Below are 19464 nucleotides of genomic sequence, written 5' to 3' on the forward strand. Positions count from 1 at the left end.
CCCCCCTGCCGTGGGCAGGGACACGTCACACTAAGCCATGTTGCCCAAGGCTCTGTCCAGCCTGGCCTTGAACACTGCCAGGGCTGGAATATTCACCAGTTCTCTGGGCAGCCTGTTCCAGTGTTTCACCACCCTCACAGTAAAGAACTTCATATCTAACCCGAACTTCCCCTGTTTAAGTTTAAACCCATTCTCCCTTGTCCTATCACTACAGCCCCTGGTGAAGAGTACTTCTCCGGCATCCTTCCGGGCCTCCTTCAGACACCGAAAGGCTGCTCTGAGGTTTTCACACGGCCTTCTCTTCTCCAGGCTGAACAGCCCCAACTTCCTCAGCCTGTCTTCATATGGGAGGTGTTGCAGCCCCCTTATAATCCTCATGGCCCTCCTCTGGACTTGCCTCAACAGCTCCATGGCCTTACGGACATGACACCAGAACTACCCACAGTACTCCAAATGGAGTCTCATGAGAGCAGAGTAGAAGGGCAGGATCACCTCCTCCAACCTGCTGGTCGCACTTCTTTTGATGCTGCCAAATATACAGTTGGCTTTCTGGGCTTGAGTGCACACTGAAGGCCATGTTCAGTTTCTCAATGACCAATACCCCCAAGTCCTTCTCCACAGGGCTGCTCTGAATCACTTCTCCACCCAGCCTGTAGTTATGCCTGGGATTGCCCTGACCCAGGTGTAGTACCTTGCTTTTCACTTTGTTGAACTTCATGAGGTTGGTATGGGCCCAGCTCTCAAGCGTGTCAAGGACCATCTGAGTGGCATCCCTTCCCTCCAGCATATCAACCGAACCACACAGCTTGATGTCATGGGCAAACTTGCTAAAGGCACACTCAATCCCACTGTCCATGTCACAGACAAAGATTTTGAACGGGATCAGTCCCAACACAGATCCCTGAGGAACACCACTTGTTACCTGTCTCCAATTGGACATTGAACCGTTTGACCACAAGTCTGTGCGTGTGGCCATCCAGCCAATTCTTTATCCGCTGAGTGGCCCATCCATCAAATTGATGTCTCTCCAGTTTAGAGACAAGGATGTTGTGTGGGACAGTATCAAACACTTTGCACAAGTCCAGGTAAATGATGCCAACTGCTCTGCCCTTGTCCCTCAGTTCTGTAGCCCCATTATAGAAGGCCACCAAAATGGTCATACAGGATTTCCCCTTAGTGAAGCCATGTTGGCTGTCGTCAACCTCCTCGTTGTTTCTCATGTGCCTTAGCATGCTTTCCAGGAGAATCTGCTCCAAGGTTTTGCCAGGCACAGAGGCGAGACTGACAGGTCTTCCATTTTCCCCTTCTTGAAAATGGGGGTTATATTTCCTTTTCCAGTCGTTGGGAACTTTACCTGACTGCCATGATTTTTCAAATCTGATGGACAGTGGCTTACAACTTCATTCACCAACTCCTTTAGGACCCGTGGATGGATTTTATCAGGTCCCATGGACTTGTGCACATTCAAGTTCTTAAGATGATCTCAAACCTGATCCTTTCCTACAGTGGGCTTAAGGTCTTCATTCTCACAGTCCCTGCATCTACCTTCCAAGACTTGGGTGGCCTGGTCAGAGTACTTGCTTGGTGAAGACTGAGGCAAAGAATTCATAGCAAATCTCAGCCTTCTCCAAACCCAGTGTAGCCAGTCCTCTCATTAGCTTCCGGTGAGGGCCCACATTATCTCTAATCTGTCTTTTGTTTGCAACATACCTATATAAGCCTCTTCCTGTTATCTTTCACATCCCTTGCCAATTCTAAGTAGGCCTTAGCTTTCCTGACCTGATCCCTAGCTTCCTGGAAAATGTCCCTGTATTCTTCCCACGCCGCTTATCTCCTTTCTATGTCTTATAATCTTCACTTTTACTTCCAAGATTAGTCACCAGTTTCTTATCCATCCATGGAGGCCTCCTGGCCTTCTGTCACATTTCCTTCTAGTCAGGACACAACAGTTCTGAGCTTGATTAAGATAGAAAAGGAAAGCATGAAAGAATCGGAAATAGTTAAGAATAATTAACATCAGTAGGATCATGCTGTTGGCACCAGCAGAGAAAGTTACAAAAAGTGTCCTACTGATGAGAAACAAGTCAGAGTATTAAAGGAGTGGGGTAAGAAAAGTTAAGGTACTGGAAGTACCTGAAAACTAAACAACTGGTTTTTAAGAAAAAATAGCTTAAAATGCATGTTTAAAGTGTGTTATACTTGGGAATAGTCATCACTCGAAAAGTGAGAGGTATAAAGGAACAAGGGAGAAACAGATGCTAAAAAATAAAAAATAGACATGGAATGTGAAGTGAAAAGTCAGAAGTGAAATGAAACAGAGTCAGAATTGTTGATGGACAGATGAAAAAATTACCTTTGTGCAAAGGTCAAGAAAAAGTTGGCAGTTTGAGCAGAGAGGAAGACTGTTTCAATGCTCTATACAGAGTAAATCAAAAGGGAGAGGAGAAAATTTCTGGTCCTGAAGAAAAATTACAGTTATAGACCTTGTGAAACTTTGAAAATCATGAGCTACAAAGAAAGAAGGGAATCATCATTGGTACCAAAATATGAATACAAGATTAGGGGGCAAATTCCTAAAGTTAATTATGAAGTTTTAAAAGATGATCAGTTCTAGAGGGTCTTTTAATTTTTTCCAGACTCATTTAAGCACACTTTGCCCCAATTTTGAGCTAGCTAAAAGCAGAGGCTAAACCCTGCATTTTTGAAACTGAATACTGATTTTTCTCAAGCTGAGTGCTATACCTCCTGCAGGACTTCAGTGTTTCTTAGGCAGGTCAAGTGGCAGGATGTCCTTCAGGCAGCAACAGAAACATGGCCAGCAGCATGCTTTCCTGTTCTCTTTTCCTCTGAAATAGCACATACTGATCTCTGCCTGAAACAGGATACCAAACTCGGTAGATTTTGACCTGAGCCAGTATGGGAGTTCCTGTAAGTCCTACAAAGGACAGAAAACATGACAGTTCCCTCCCAGAGTTCCCAAATCTTCTGTGCTTTGTTTTTCCCAGCAAAGATCAGAAGGATAGCATGTGAAGATCAAAATTACAACACTAGGAAACAAGGTTTTCTAAAAATAAGTTATCACTTTTAATTCTGTTGCAACAGATACTATTAAGAGAAAGACTAGAACATGCCAAAAAATGCATTGTATCAAACTTTACGAATTTTCAGGATGACAATGTCTATAAATGGGACACCTACTTCTTTGAATGGCCCTCACTATTTCCTTCCTGAGCTAACTGAACAAGCTAGTAGTATATCCTCTGTAAGAAGTGTATACAAAACTGCATTTTTCCAGAAATTTAGTTAATTTAATCACAGAACAAGGCCAAATCACTCTCATGAATAAAATGTCAACATTTGCAAGAAGCCTTATTCAATTTAGTTTGTTTTGATCATCTTTTTCAATTCTAAAGATTTATGTTCTCCTTGGGTTTTTATAAACAAAAATACAAAGGGCACAAAAATACACAGCCACAGAGTTCGTTAATCCTGAATGACTGAATGTCTTTTTTTGACAGAAACAAAATCTATCAGTGCTATCCCAAAATACACATGCTATTTTTACTACTGTTTTATTTCTAAAATAACATTAAGTTTAGTCAACAGAAGTTGAGCCAAGACAATTGGCAGCTCATACCAGGCGTTCCTCAGAGCCACAATGAGTAGCCGACTCAAGCATGGAAGCAAAATTAGGGTTCTCCTTCTCTCATCCTTTGTTTTCTCAGAGACAACTTCCAGAGTCCATGCCTTTTTCAAGACATTTTTAGGAAAAACACAGATGAATGCAATTATGTTCTTGATTGATATACATCAGAATTTGCCTTTCCAAAAGACTGGCCATAATCCAGTCTTTTGTCTGTCAAAGTGCCAGTGAGTAAAAAAAGCCAGTTTGGCTTGGCAATGCTTGCAGGGCAAGAACCTCTATTCATTAATTTTTGTCTCTTTAAAGATGCAGTAACAAAGCTTGCCTCAGTGAGTATCCTAGCAGAAAAAGCGTGCAGACCTTGCATGTCTTTTCCTTTGGCAAAATAGAATCAGACAGCAGGAACAGGGAGCATATATCTATTACATAGCAACATGAGATTTTGATGGTGGTTCACTTAAATGATTCATTAGTTCCCTTGTTCAGGTTCAGTAAAATGTTGTTGGGATGAAGGAAAGGTTGAGTAAACGGATACCTCTACAAAGGAGTTTTCCTTGAATATTTTATAATCTTTTGTCACAGAACTGAAAACTTTTGAATGGAAAGAGTGCGAGAGCAGCTTTAGAGTGCCAAAATCAAAATGTTTGGAATATAAAAGGCGATATACCAAGATGACATGAGAAAAAGCTTGCAATGGGGATTAACACAGGTTCTTTTAGAAACTTCGTGGAATTCCAGTAATTAGCCCTTTCTCAATGCCTAGGTAGGGAAAGCAGAAATCATTTTAATGTCTTATTCACAGCCTCAGTGCCATGCACGGTATAGTTTACCTGTTATTCCATATCACAGGAGGAAAAGAATGTGAAAAAACAAAGAAATTAAAGAAAAGAGTAATTAAAGCTACTACCAGATAAAAACCCTTGCAGATAAATGTGAGAAAGAACTGCCTTTCCAAAGGAAAAAAAAGTACAAGAACTTCTTTGTTTCAAAATATGTAAGAAAAAGGCACTATAGAAATTAGCTTGCACTTAAGGATTCAAACAAGACTAATATAGGTCATCTTCAACAGACATCAGCCTGTTTGTTCAAACCAAATTTGTTAAACATTTTATTAACTTTCTTGTCAGCAACCTTCTGAAATAATTAATATTAGTAGCTGACTAAAACATTAATTTACATAAAGCACAATGCATTACAGAACAGAAGTAGAGCAGCAGAATAAGGAAGGCTATTGCTTTCTTCAAAGATTTATGGTACATGATGTAATGTAGGATGCTGTTTTGAAGTGTTATCTATTTCATTTTGATACAGAAAAGAACACTGTATTTTAGAAATAGTAATCTTATATGTTCAATCTATTAAAGCATTAAAAAAGAAACTCAAGGCTAATTCTCTTTATGAAAGATATATAGAGAGGTTTGGCATAATCATACTGGCTGAAGAGATGGCTATATTTTGCTCTAAGTAACTTCACCATACTCCCAAAAGGCTGGAGCGCAAACATGATAAAGTTCTAAATAATTACTAATACTGCTGCATATATAAATACATAACTCCTACAGGTACCATCTCAATTTATTATTTTACCAGCAAACCAGCACATTTTAGAATTGAGACTAACAGGCAGCCAAATTCTTTCTCACTTTGTACTTTAGGAAAAAAACGCTTGTCTCTTCCAGCACCACTCAAAACTCTTTCTATTTATAACATTCAGCTGCCTGCACAGATAACTCTGTGTATAATTCTCTCTCCCGTGATGTTCCTTCCAAATATTTCTAAAGTGTTTTCAGGAAGTTTTGCTAATTTCGTTTTAAAATTAGGTTAACTTAGGTCATATTAAAATACTGGTACAAATATCACAGATGTCTAGAAAGGCTGCTAGAGTTTCTATACATTTATGATGACATAACAGAAACTCAAATATTATTAATACACACAAAAAACCTCAATCATGAGCAATAACTTTCAAATCTTGTACTAAATGACATAATTTGTTTACTTATTGCATGTGGTCTAGCTACTGCCATTAGATCTTATAATAGTCTGTGTCCAAACCTGAAATACAACTATTCTGCATTACCAGAGGAGCATCCTTTTTTTACCCAAGTTATTGGTACATGGTCATCAGTCCACTCTACTTATAGCACTCATGACCTTCAGACTTGCTCTTTTAAAACATGCCATTATAATACCATGTAGAAACCTATCCCCAGACTTAAGGATCTAAGAAACCTGTAATAATTCAGCAACCTCCCCATCCACACTGAGTCATCTTCCAACCTGTATTATACTGGAGACCTGCTTGTCAATTTATGCTCTTTATTCAAGAAGAGACTAAAGCACACAGAACCACTTCTTCCAGCAACTAAAATACAAGCATTCAATTGCTGTATTCAGGCTTTGCAGGTCTAAGATATACTCTGCTAGACAAAGCAACTCTTATCCCCATTTTTGACCTCTGTTACCATGTCCCCATTGATCTGTTTTCCAAGTATTGACTTCAGCTCCCCTGTCAGGGGAAGTTTCAGTAATATCTGCGAGGGCAGCATATTGTTTACGTAGACATGCTTCATCTATTGCTACTGAAGGAATTTGGGAAAGAAAATCTACAATCATAAATCTTTAAGGTGTCTTTATTCAGAGTTAGCCCCTCTTGCATCGAAAGTAAATATCTCTTTAGAGGAAGGAAGAGCACAGAATAGAAGAGAAATTATGCCTCTAGGAAAAAATAAATTTTTATACCAAGCTTAGTTTCTGTTTGTTGCAGCCATGTAAGGACAGAAGCCAGGACCCCCAGGGGCAGAGGTGAATCCTTCAGTATATTAGGCCTTGCCACAATTGATGAATTATTCCTTAGCTACAGGCTTATTTTGCTTATGGTTAGTCAACTTTTTATACAGAAAGATGTGCCAAAGAGAAATAAAGATTTTCCAGTGGTAGCTCATAGTACCACCTTGAGTCTGCAGAGCAAAAAGAGTAACCCTTGCCTGTACTGATGTCTCAGCTTGACTCAGGACAAACTACATGACTCCCAGCCTCCATCCACAGATGAACAAATACACCTTCTCCCTGCTTTCCACCACCACCTGCAACCACCACACAAGATGCTCACTTCATTTTGAAAATCAGCAGCATTTTACTTATGGCCATTTAGACATAGCAAAGGGAAAATTAGAATTCAAGACAATTTTACGCATCAGAAATCATGAAATACTTTCTGCTGCATTGAGGTTAGTAGACTGATAACTTCTATTTCTGCTCTACTGCAAAATTAATTACGGTTTTTGATAACTTTCATTTAAGTATTATTTCGACAAATAAAAGCTTTATTTCTGGATATTGATCTTCCTGACCAGAGTCTCTCAATTGCATCTTGAAATGACAGGAAAATGACCTTTTGTTTTACAACAGAAAATAGAAGAGGAAGAAAGAAAAATAGCACCTAATCTTTATACAAAGATGACTTTGCCAGGTTTTTTCACTTCAAGTGAAAACACAATTTCAAAAATTGCTTTAGTGTAGGTGTTTCAACTCCTGACTGCATTGTACTGCAGCTTGCTACTGAGCTCACTGCAAGACAGGGACTTCTTTTCAACTGCAACTATTACACTTAATTTCTTGCAGTTTGTGTCTACTTCCTTCTTGGTTTTATTCTCTAATCCTAGTGTGAGTAATTATGGAAAATTGGTAGTATGGTACAGATTTACATGCACAGCTACAAGATATTTCTTCCATTCCCAGGACCCTGAGATGCAAGCGTGATTGGCACTATTCTCAAAATTAAAGTGAAGAGAAAAATTCATTTACCAATTAAAATATATTATCAATCAAGTTCATAATTAAGAAACTTGGGTTTAGCAGATTTTCAGTAAGCAGAAATATTCTTATGTTTCAGGAATGATAGAAATATCTTCACTAAGGGGATGTTCATATAAGTCTTTGCAATCACAGAAATTTAAAGCATAAGCTGTCGATAACTTTGGATTCCCACCCCCCACTAAAATGCCTGTTAAAGATTTCCATTTAAATAAAGGAAATGCTCTTATTTTTGAAGACAACGGTCCATCACTTTACATTCTAGTTCCATCTGATGTCACAAAGCACACAATTTTACTCCTCTGCAAAGTAACACTCATGAAGCTGTCTGTGCATCGTGAGAAGCCTTAAGAGAGGTAATGTAGCAGGTTGTCTAGAGAGGTTGCTGGGAAGGGCAAAAGCAAGCAACTCAGAGCTCTTTCTGCTGCTGCTTTTCACATAACCATCTTGGAAAGGAAAAGAATGGCAGATAGCTGCGGGGAAAACTGCTAAATTCTTGTCTTCTTTGTCATAGTCGTTCTGGTGGCAAATGAGGACAAGCTTTGCTCATCCTCTCTTCTTAACCCTCACTCATTCTGATGTCCAAGGGACCTTGTGTTGGTGAAGATCAACCAACCACCCCCCTGCTCTTCTGACTCCTAAAGACTCTTCTGCCCCTAAAGCCCTGCTAAAATAGAAAAATACAGTTGTTTCCACCAACGTATACATGCTTAGCACACTGATGATTCTTGAACACAAAACACTAAACACCTGAAAGTATTTACTCAGTTACATCATCTTTACCCACTAACTCCTGTTTCCCTTTCCCTGAGCAGCCCATAAAACCTAGCTGTGGTTTTGTGCTACATGGATCAAAACATTTTGCAGGAATGTGTCCTTTGTTTTTTAACCCTTTTTAGTTGATCTAAGTTTAATGCTTCATTTTGTTCCTTTTATATCACCCCTATGCTCTATGAGGGTTTCTGATACATAAATAGACCAGCAGTAAAAATAACTTTTCAAACATCGCAACTATTCTCTGGAAAATAACTTTCCCATATACCTCCCCTCAAAAAATCCTCAGTAAAAGAACCACAAAAAAGGCAGAAAGAAGGAGAAAAATTTGTTTCTCTAGCCCAGCACTAATCTACCAAAAGCCACAACATCAAATCCATGTGATTTAATGCATGTCTAATTTCAGAAGTTTGAGTGGTATACTCTGACCTCCCCCACTTATGCTAAGACCTTACTTATTGATCATGCATTTCTTTTAATATATATTTAAGAGGTTTCTTCCTTCCTGATTAAGAGTTACTAGGACAAAGCCATCTCTAGGAATATATTAGAAAATTTAGGTGGAGAAATATTTATCATTTGTCTTGCTGTTGTAAAAGAAAGATTCGGAGATAGTACATGATTGTTGGTTGAATGATTTCAGCCATATCCAGACTGACATATATCAGGCATAATAAGGTTTAAATCTGCACAAATATGTACAGCTGCAATATTGAGATTAGCTTTGCTTCCAGTGAGAAGTCTGAACAGCAGACACACCAGGTGGTGAAGGAAATTCTACCCAGGTAAATACAATAGAGATCGAGTCCTGTATTTCTATATTGTGAAAAGCCTGTTACCTACTGGTGAAGACAAATTGTGGTAGCTGGAATTCATGCTGTATTTTATTAAAACCTCTTCTTTGCATCAAAATGGGCTATTTATTTTCCTGATGTTTGCTTCTCATCTCTAAAAAAACCTGTCCCAATCCCACATTATCTGCTGTGTCTACAAGTATCACTGCTTCACTCAAACCTCCACCCAGAGCCCAGGTAATCCAAATGCTGTGGAAACCAACACTGGTCATTGATCTATTCATGAAGCATTCAACCACTGAGCTTGGTCACTCATTTCAGGATTTCATTCTTTGAAGCCATATCTCAGTATTACAGTGCAAGTGATAAACACCAAAATTTTCAGTGACACTCTACATGGAAAATGTCTTTATTCTATACACGGAATTTTAATTCAACACTACTACTCTTCTAATTGTAGTGGTGTTACTCTCTGCAATGTATTCTGACTTATAATGGCCCCAAGCTGTGTCAGGGGAGATTTATACTCGATATTTCTTCACCAGGAGGCTGCTCAGCTATTGGAACAGGCTGCCCAGGGAAGTGGTGGAATTACCATCCCTAGATGTAGATGAGGCCCTTAGTGACATGGTTTTGTAGTGGACTTGGCAGTCCTGGGATAAAGGTTGAACTCTATGACATTAAAGTTCTTGTCCAACTTAGTTGATTCTATGAATCTATTCTATCAACCTTCAGATCCCAAATAAATAAGCCTTAGGATTCATACTTGCATCAGAATTGAAAATTGAGTGATATACAGAAAGTTAAGCTTATTTATGGCAAAATTCATTCTCATTTAACAAGATGTGTAGGGAAGTAATTTCACATTTACATCCTATTGGAACGGGCTTGGTGAAAGCAGGAAAAATTAACATATGGTTAATGCTTTCCTGCCCCAGCAACATTTCCATTTTCCATTCTGAGAGTGGACTATTTCAGGACACCGCATTGTAAGAGTATTCACTCTTCTGTATTTGCACTGTTAGGTGTTATGTTTAAAATTAACATAGTACTACAAGAAGGAAAGTATTTCTTAAGTGATAATCTCTCTATATTGAGTTCTCTGCTTTATATACAGAAAGTCACAGTAAAAGCACAGCATTGTGGATTTTAAAGCGTCTGTCATAACGGACTAGGTGGACATCAGATTGAATAGAAGGATATGTTCTTAACATGTTTTTGTAGGTACTCAATTAGCACATTTTCACAGCTTACATACTTCATCTTATCATTGGTTGGTGATTTGAGTAATTTGAGAATTCTTCAAATCCTCAAAACAAACACATCGAAAATAAAAAGAAGCATTAAGCCTAAATGCAAGATTCTCAAGGCAGAGGGTGGAGTCCTATGGGGCGGAGGAGACAACACTAGTAAACCTCAGTGCAGCATCTTGATGTAGGATGTTGTTATCATTGAATTTTTTCATACTGTTTGTGCTTTCTTAAAAAAACAAACCAACCAAACCCAAATTCTTGGAGCAAAATTTCAGTTACTTCCAATAGCTCAAAGTTTTAATTTTCCTGTCAAACAATGTCAAAGCATTGTTGTGGAATAGTCTGCTCATCAAGAAAGAGGGTCTATCATTACAGTATAACTAAGAGATGTTTATATTTAGTAGCCATGACTGAGCCAGTAGAATTTCCTTTTAAGAAGTGACATCTGAAAGCCAAAGAGATCTGGTTTATACTGTTCCATTCAGACTTCAGGCAACCCAACGCAACACTGGAAATTAGAAAGGGCTTACCTAACTTTAAACAGTGATAAAATATCAAAGAATTTTAGAAGGCAAAATATGAGATTGTTTTTGCTTTAATTCATCATTCATTAAAACCCCAAAAATACTAACCCCCAAAATGCTAAGACAAGGTATCATTGTTTATTTGATTTTTCTCATGATGCAAAACCACAAATCAATAAAATCCTCAAACTCTGCCAAAAAATCATCAAAGATGCTTGCTAGTGTTGTTCCTGTTTGCAACAAATATGCAAATATTCTTTTCGAAAGAAAATAATTATTTTTCCAAAAGGAGGAATCCCAAGAATGAGATTTGATTTTTTATTATCTATTTCTAGTAGAACTCTGAATGGGGTAGTTCCACAAACAATAGACTGCTCACGCTGAAAGTTCATTTTATCTGCCAGGTAGGCTAGAATAGGTTACTTCGGTATTTAGCAAACGATATCACCTAGCACAGGCATCAATTCTTTAATGGAACTTCGTTTGAGGTAGAAGAGGTTAATTTTAAAGTTATGTTCTAGGATCCCAGGAGGAACAGAAGAGCCACCTGACTCCTGACCTCGCAAAAACCTGTTAATATACAAGACAAACTTTCAGAAGTGTTTCTCCTGAGAAAATTCTGCTTCACAAAATCTAAGGAAGGCTTTACAGAAAGTAAAATCTGAAAGTTTCTATTACTGAAAGCAAAAGATGTATTTTTCTTGCAAAAGAATAAGTAGCATGACATCCCAACCATTTGACTATTTTAATGTGTAAGAACTGAATTTACAAGTAAAAAAGATTGTTACAGAGTTAAGAATATCAAAGCTTTGTTTACACATTCACCTACTTCAGCCAAGTGAAAGTTGCAAGTCAACAACTACAGGTTAGATGTCCTTTCACAGAATAAAGTGTCACTTACATTCAGATAGTCTCCATTTGGCTTGTCTATGCTTTGTTCCTGGGATCATAAGCAAGTGAAAACATGATCAAATTCAAACTATCCCTTAGGAGTTGTGCAGGTCGAAATACACAAGAAACCAGAGGAACCATTCTTGAAAGATGTTTCCTAAGTAAATGACCATCCAATACTTAAGAAGGTTTTAAGGCCATAACAGATGCTATCGATTAACTGCAGATGGTTATATATAACTATATTCCCTTGATATATTAGTCAATCCATGGCAGCTACATTCTGTGTTCTCTAGGACCATTAATTTTCAGAGAAATCAGAGTTCTTTGATGCTTATTTTGTTGATTTTTTTGGGGTACCAATTGGAGCTATATGTAACACGTGCCAACAAATATAAACAGTCCATGAACCATTCTGGTAATGAAAAAATAATCTTACAGCATATACAGTTCCCTCTTTACAAGCCCTGATGTGGTTAAAAACTATGAGAGAAAAGAGAAGAGGAGCCACAAGGTAAAGCACTAGAGAGTATAGCTTAAATACACACTTTGCTAAGTCAAATATCAAAGCAGCTGCTGGGGTTGCTCCAACTTTCACAAAACCCATGTCATGTCCTATGGAAAGCTCATCTTCCAGCTGGTGCTAAGTTAACAGTCTCCTGGCTCTCCTTCCAGCAGTTCCCTACATCCAGAGTAATCAGGAGACACAGATTTGTATTAAAAGACAACCGTTCTATCCTATTTCTACAGTAAAAATTACTTCATATAATGCATGCATGCATGTAACAGCAACGAAACATTTGTTTTTCTTATTGGGTCTTACACTTTACTTGCAAAATGTTACTTGAGTAAATAGACACAGGTTTGAGGAAATAGCTTATATAAATGCATGCTTACCAGCTGGTGCAGAATATGAGCAGTGAAGTTGAAAAGCGTGATAACCGGCACAGAGTTCACTGAATTTGCCTTCTTTAAAATCTGACTTGGAATCCTTTTTGATCTCAATCTCATCTGAAGAAAGCTTATCCAGTTCAATTATCACAGCTGACATTGTAATACAGTCTCAGTATAAAAAAAAAGGTGAAGAAGAAGCCACTTTAAGTTCAGCTTCCCTAAATTTGCAGTCTGGGGAAAAAATCACCCAAAAAATTTCCCCTAAATGTGTAGTGCAAAGAATTTTTAAGTCAGTGACTGAGAAACTGTATTTCCTGAAGCTGTTCTTCCAGCTCAATGGCATTTGCTAAATATTGCAGCTCATTTCTAAGAAAGAAAACTATTACTTTAAAAATTTCTTCTGTTCTTGTAGTGACAACAAGGTATCTCTGTATAGCCGCTACAAAAATAACAAGAATAAGTGGAGACATCTGTATTTCTGAGAAGTTGTGAATTTACTAACTTAGTTTTAAGACTCTAATTCACATTGTTACCCACTGGTTCAGCTGGGAGGGGCTAAGCAATACCAATAGAAGCAAGTACATTCCTCAAGCCAACCCAACAGAGCCTGGCAGCTACACCATGGAAGTTACTTGTGCCACAGTTTGTTTCCTCAGGAAACACTAGGGTCTTTGTCTGGGATATGTGTAGCAAGATAAATGACCACAAACTACACTGTTCTTGGAAACAAGGAATAGTTGTCAGTTTCTCCTTTTATCATTTCAGAGTCTTGAATCTAAGAAATTTGTTTTGAAGGAAAACACTGCTAGTAATACTGAGCCAAGTGGTTTAAGGCTTTTGAGCTTTTATCTTTCCTTAGATAAAAATAAACCTCTAAAGAACTCTAGAAAAGAAAAAGACCCGTTTCTCCTCAGGCACTGTCCCACCAGCCAGCCGTCAACTACGATAAGCAGTGGCAAGGGAGTCACCCACTGGCGATGGTGGGAAACGCCACAGCTGCAGAGCTGATAAAGCATAAACTGTCATTCATGAAAACATACCACAGGAGAGATTTTAGCAAAAAAGTTGGCAAGACTTAGCTAGAGAAAAGACAACATGCCGACTTGTCAGCTATTAACACCTTATCAGTTTCTTAGGTTCTCTTCCCTCAGTACCAAAAAAGGAGTAAATAATGCAAGAAAAACCTATGCGGCCATGCAGCTTCTGCTAAACAGAAAAAATCCAAACACGCTAAACTCAGCCTGATAAGAGTGAATTCTCAGGCCTGCCACTGCTCATGTGAGCCAGGTTTAAACGGAGCTGCTGCTGGTACCCGTAGTAATAGCTATGCAAGCAGGGAGCAGGTGGAGATGCCATGTGCAGGCTGCAAACATCCTCAACCAGGGACTAGCTGTTAAAAAATAAAAGGCAATGTTCTAAAGGGACACTTCCTTAAATTAAGGGAATTTATAGGAAGAATTTTCTAGATGGGTTACAATCACTGCAAGGAAACCAAGTGAAGTAACAAAGCTAATGGTAGTAAGTAGAGCAACACGAAAATGGGATAAAAAAAAATCAATCACAGGGGAAGCTTTCCAAGGAGGCCAGAAATAATATATGGCAGTTTTCTGGTTTTCATTTCAGTCCAATTAATGCATATCTGGGGTAGGAAAAAGTTTGGTGACAGTGCCACAAGACTTAACTAAGATTTAGAAAAGCTTATCTAACGGGGAAAGCAAGCAAATGCAGAGTGTTTGGAAGGCAAACTGAGCACAGCACACACTAGAAAGGAAAAGGAAGTAACAGCAAAACAGACTTGCATTGCATCCTTTAAATATGTAAAGTCTAGTTATGCCGTTAGTGTTGGCTGAAGTAATCTTTTTTTGATTTCTGAGAGAAATATCCCCAAATGAAAATGCAGGCTGATAAATTTGTGGGAAATTTAACATGAGGCAACAGTCCTATCAATGTGTCTCAAAGAAAATCTATAGCTTAAATTGCACTTCCCTTTTGCAAATATGCAAAACATGGAGCTGTCACATAAATAAGTCCAGTATATCAAAACTTCCAAAGGAAACAGAAGCTTAATCCTCTGAAGACAAAGCATCACAAACGCCTAGATGCAGAGTCATTTTTCAGTGTCCTAAGAGTTTTAGACTTTCCTTGGCTAGGTTCTTGTAGCTTTTCCTGGACAGGTGAGCAATTTCACCTCCTGTACAAAGCCTTATCTGAAGATTTAGTTTCTCAAATGACATTAATCTCAACGTGATTTAATTGAAAAATAAAGTATCTTATTACTATTCCTACAGTTAAGAGTTCAGTGTAACTGAATATTTATGTCAGTCAAAGGCATTTTAAGTCTTTAACAGTCTGTGACTATTTCTTCATTTGCATAAGGTTTTTTTTCCTTCCTTGATTTCACGCATATGACAAAAGAGAGTGTACTGTTCCTGGCAATTTAGAAAATCCCCAAATTGTTCTATTCTTTATACACATTATATAGTTCATGCAAGAACCCTGAACTATCAAAATCTCTGCTGAAGGGTAAGGGCCATCTTTTAAGGCAGAGAAGATGGCAACATATTATAAAGAATTTCTTTTTTTTAATTCATTTTTAACTTCCAACCTGGTGGAAAGCAATTTTCTAGGTCTGATACAAGATAATCTATACTTATTGTTAGTTGGAAGTGGAAGACCTGAAAGGAAACAGATGCCTACAGATCTTTCCCTCCAGAGATGAAGGGCCTAAAACTGCATCTGCTTTCACCTTGCAGAGCTCAGCCAGCCTGGGAGCAGCTGAAGCCTTGCTTCATTTGGCACCTCTACTTCACTTTGTGGCCCTTTTCTTCTTCTCAAATAGGTGTCAAAACTGGAATCCTGAGCTATTTTACTGTTTTAATATATTTTTCTTCATCAAGCAGTTTTGAGTTGCATTTTTTCCTCCCTGCATTATCAAAGACTCTCACTTCTGGCAAGACAGCTGAACAAGATCTTTGTATGTATCATGGAAAAGAATTAATTTTCAAAAGTTAATTTTGGTACCAAAAGACAAACATATACGTATCTAACGAAACCAAAAGCACCAGAACTTGCTATTCCTTCAAACTGTCAGAAGTTTGACTACAGTTATAAAGCTGTAAACAATAATTAATTTCAATAAATCTGGTCATTAGACTCTTATATTTTTAAATAATTTTCAATTTTGTCATATGTTTAAATATTTATGATTTTTTAAAATCCATGTCCCCAAACTGTCAATATTTCACAACTGTACGTTGTGAAATGTACCTGAGAGTGCATTTATAATATTGACTTTTTTCAGAGACAAGAAATTTAAAGGTTCTATTCCATTCAGCTTTTATGCAACTACACTGAGTTCATAGAGTCCAGGTATAAATACTATTTTCTCAAAAGAAAATAATTAGGAGCTTTATGTCAAAGTAAGTTTTCTAAATATACGAAAAAGTAGAATTTCATTTTCAGTGAATTTTGAGGGTTGTTTTTTAATACAAGTGACTGTTTATATCATTAATAAGAAGTGTTAATATAATTTTCCCTTTCTTCAACACATCAGTGCTAAGGAACTCTTGTAATGAGAGACCCAAGCTTAATTACCTCCTCTACTTGGACTGTATTGTGTCCATTACCAACAAGCGCGCTAAAATAAAAAAGTATTTTTGGGGAATGGATGCAGTATGCCTAACCTCTTGTCATAACCTCTTGAATTACAGGCAAAGATATGTTGACAACAATAAAAGAGCAAGACAGAGCACCTTCCTAAAACAGACCTGTAAATAACATAAAATTCAATTGAACAAATTGTGCTGTGATCACGTCAATATTTGTTTATGTTAAGGGTGGAATATTCCAACAGTTAATATCGGAAACAGCATAAAGATTTTGCTTGCATTGTCTCTGCTCACAACCTGAGCACCTTTTCAGCACCAGAGAGGAAATAAATTAAGTAATGGCTGGGCTTAAACCATGACAAGGATCTCTTATATCTAACTGTATGAATCAGCTTAGAAAAGCTATCCAAATAATTGATTACCATGTCAAAATGTAGGCTTTCCTTGCTCCACAGGAAAAGTCTGGTTCTCTAGAACAAAACCTAAGGTACATCTGTGATTTAAAAATCATTGATATTACCCTGCAAGCAAGCAAAACCCATGCTGAACACAGCTTCAGCATGAAGAAATTTGATTCACACAGGAAATAAACAATTCCTCTCTTATAAAGAGAGACCATAAAGCTATTATGCTGTAATAAACCATGATCATTTTTTAAATAGCAAAAAGTTTGTGCTGTAGCACACCTTTTGATGGTATCTTATATTAATTGAAGAGTTACCTGTTTAGGTTTCAAGAGAAGCAGTTATTTGAATTATACGGAGGGGTAGGGAAGAAACTCTTGTCTATCTTCTGTAAGCAGCCCAGGAATACCTCAGACTGCCTGCTAAATCAAACAAGCACAAATGGGGTTTGACTATTTCATTATACAATCTATTTTATTTTTGAGTGCTAGAAAAGTGAGACAATTTTGGCTACATTTTACTTATGAACTAACAAATTAATATTTTCCCAAAAATATTGAATAATCAATCTTGATGAATTTCATTTTGTTGGTGTTGTTGGGAGAAAATAATAATGCTAAATTTTAAATTAACTGTCCCATAACAATTTAAAATGCCTTTTAGAATTTACTGCAAATTGTTCAATTTTTAACATTTCTTGCAGTATTCAGTAAAACCTTATTCTAAAATAAGACATAGTGATAATCATTCTCTCTGGGGAAGAAAAAAAAAGCACTCCATAAAGAGAAGGCATACTTGTCACTAAACTTTACCAAGTGAAAAAGGAAAATTATTTGGAAAATTAAATTGATAGAGGCAGACTTCATGAACTGCAATCCATAAATCTCAAACCTGTTTAATCTTTACACTTCCTAGTTATATAGCTCACCTAAAGACAATTTAAACCAATCTAACTTCTCTAGATAGATATCTTACTAGATACATACACAAAATTAAAACAGAATATGCTTTGCCATCATAGTGTAAAGAAACATAGTGTAAATTCCTGAGTCTTTAAAACATCTTTATCAGCTACAGGAGTTTAGTACTTTAGACTTTGTTTAGTCCCTCAACTAACATTTTTACTTTGAAATAGTATTTCATTGTTACTTCTCATGTGCAGACTGCAACCTACAAAAAGTATTGGCAGTTATTTAATAACTGAGATTTAATATTAGGTGTTGACACTGATTTAAGTAACCATTACATGTTTTAATTCTATTTAGAAAAAATACATTCTTCTCAAATCTGTATTTTCAGAAGGACAAGAAGGCACACTACTTAAGACCTAATGACATCAGAAAGTGTATGCAAAACAGAACATTTTCTACACCAGCAATTTTTGGCTGCTATTTTTCAGGGCTAGCTGGAAAAATATTTACTAAAAACAGGATCATGAGAAAGGCAGCCCATGATCACCATGGTATATGTAGGTGAACGTACAGTGGTAACAGATACGTAGATAACGACTGTTTTCCCTAATGCACAGAGGACTCTCACTTTATTAGGCATAAAGTTCATTTGCAGCTACTAACATAGCAAAATCTTGATGTGGCTAAACCAATGGGCTGTTTCTACCAGTAAAACTAGAAACTTGGCTATTCAAAAAACTCCAATGAATCAGAATAAAGTCAATTTTTACCTGGAACCTTTTCCTTTCCTGAAAAGAACTCTCATAATACAGTCAAGCACTTAAAAATTTCACCTGAGTTTTCTGACACTGTGCACAAGATTTTTTTTATTCAAGTACAAAGCAAAGCAGAGCATCAAGGATATTAATTCTATAATCTTACTTGCAATAGAAATGTAATACTTCATTTTAATCCTTATTTTATGACAGCAAATGCTGTATTTGAAACAAAATACAGAGGTGACTTACTGCATTAAAAAAATTCTAGGAAACTGACCTGTTAAGGAATTTGGCATGTGGGAATATAATATAGTAACTAGTCCTATGGAGCAGGAAGCGAAATGCTAAAACCTTCAATCATCAGTTACGTAAAAACCCAAGATATCTCATTGTGAAATTCAATATGTGTTCCTTATAGACAATTACTGTAAATGTTACTCAAAGCACTAAATTATGCAAACTTTAGCATATATTCTTGCAAGATCCAGACTTGTATTTACTATCAGAATACTCGAAGTCACTTTTAATCCTTCAAAATTCACCTATAAAGTCTTTTTACCTGCACAGTATTTTCCCAGTGCTGAGGAACTGTGAGTACATTTAGTTCATGAATTATAGACTCAGTGAATTAATTTGAACTAGCTACTAGGTGCCTGAGTCGCTTCATGATATCATACGGTTGTTGCAAAACAGAAAGGAAATCAAAATTAGAAAGAAATTTACCCCTAAAAACCATTCTTCTTTCACATATATAAAAATGTCCACCCTGTGGCTTTATCTCTTAGTGACAAGCAAAGCCTACAGTATGCGTGTCTGAACCCTTTTTGGGCAGTACAATGAGATAGGGAGAGATACGTTTCAGTATTACATCTCCGCTCATAACAGCCCCTCTGCAGAGAACTTAGTGCTAGCCAAAAGTAAATGTCAGAGTCAGGCTTGGCATTTCAGGGAGGTTCTTACAAGTACAAAAGCGTAGGAATAGCAACTTCATATTAGTCTTTTTTTCATATCCCTTAAATTAAAACAGCTATCGCAGTACCAGCAATTGTACTGTTTTGTTCTTTTCCTGCTTCATTACCGTAGTCTCCTGTGCCTGTGCCTGAACAAAACAAATAGTACAGCAAGTTGTCCATCAGAGAAAGGACTGAAAGACTGTTTGATTAAATGAAAATTGTATTACTCATAAATTCAACA

The 19464-nt window shown here is 37.2% G+C and overlaps 1 protein-coding gene across 1 annotated transcript in view; it reads right to left on the bottom strand.

The window, feature by feature from the left end:
- Positions 1-12768, bottom strand: part of ANO3 (anoctamin 3) — a 204430-nt gene extending 191662 nt beyond the window's left edge. The window contains exon 1 of the mRNA XM_030483533.1: positions 12593-12768. Coding sequence (XP_030339393.1) covers positions 12593-12746 — 154 coding nt within the window. The 5' untranslated portion in view covers positions 12747-12768. The remainder of the gene's footprint in view (positions 1-12592) is intronic.
- Between the last annotated feature and the right edge of the window lie 6696 nt (positions 12769-19464).

This window comes from Strigops habroptila, chromosome 4, assembly GCF_004027225.2.
Source record: "Strigops habroptila isolate Jane chromosome 4, bStrHab1.2.pri, whole genome shotgun sequence".
NCBI lineage: Eukaryota > Metazoa > Chordata > Aves > Psittaciformes > Psittacidae > Strigops > Strigops habroptila.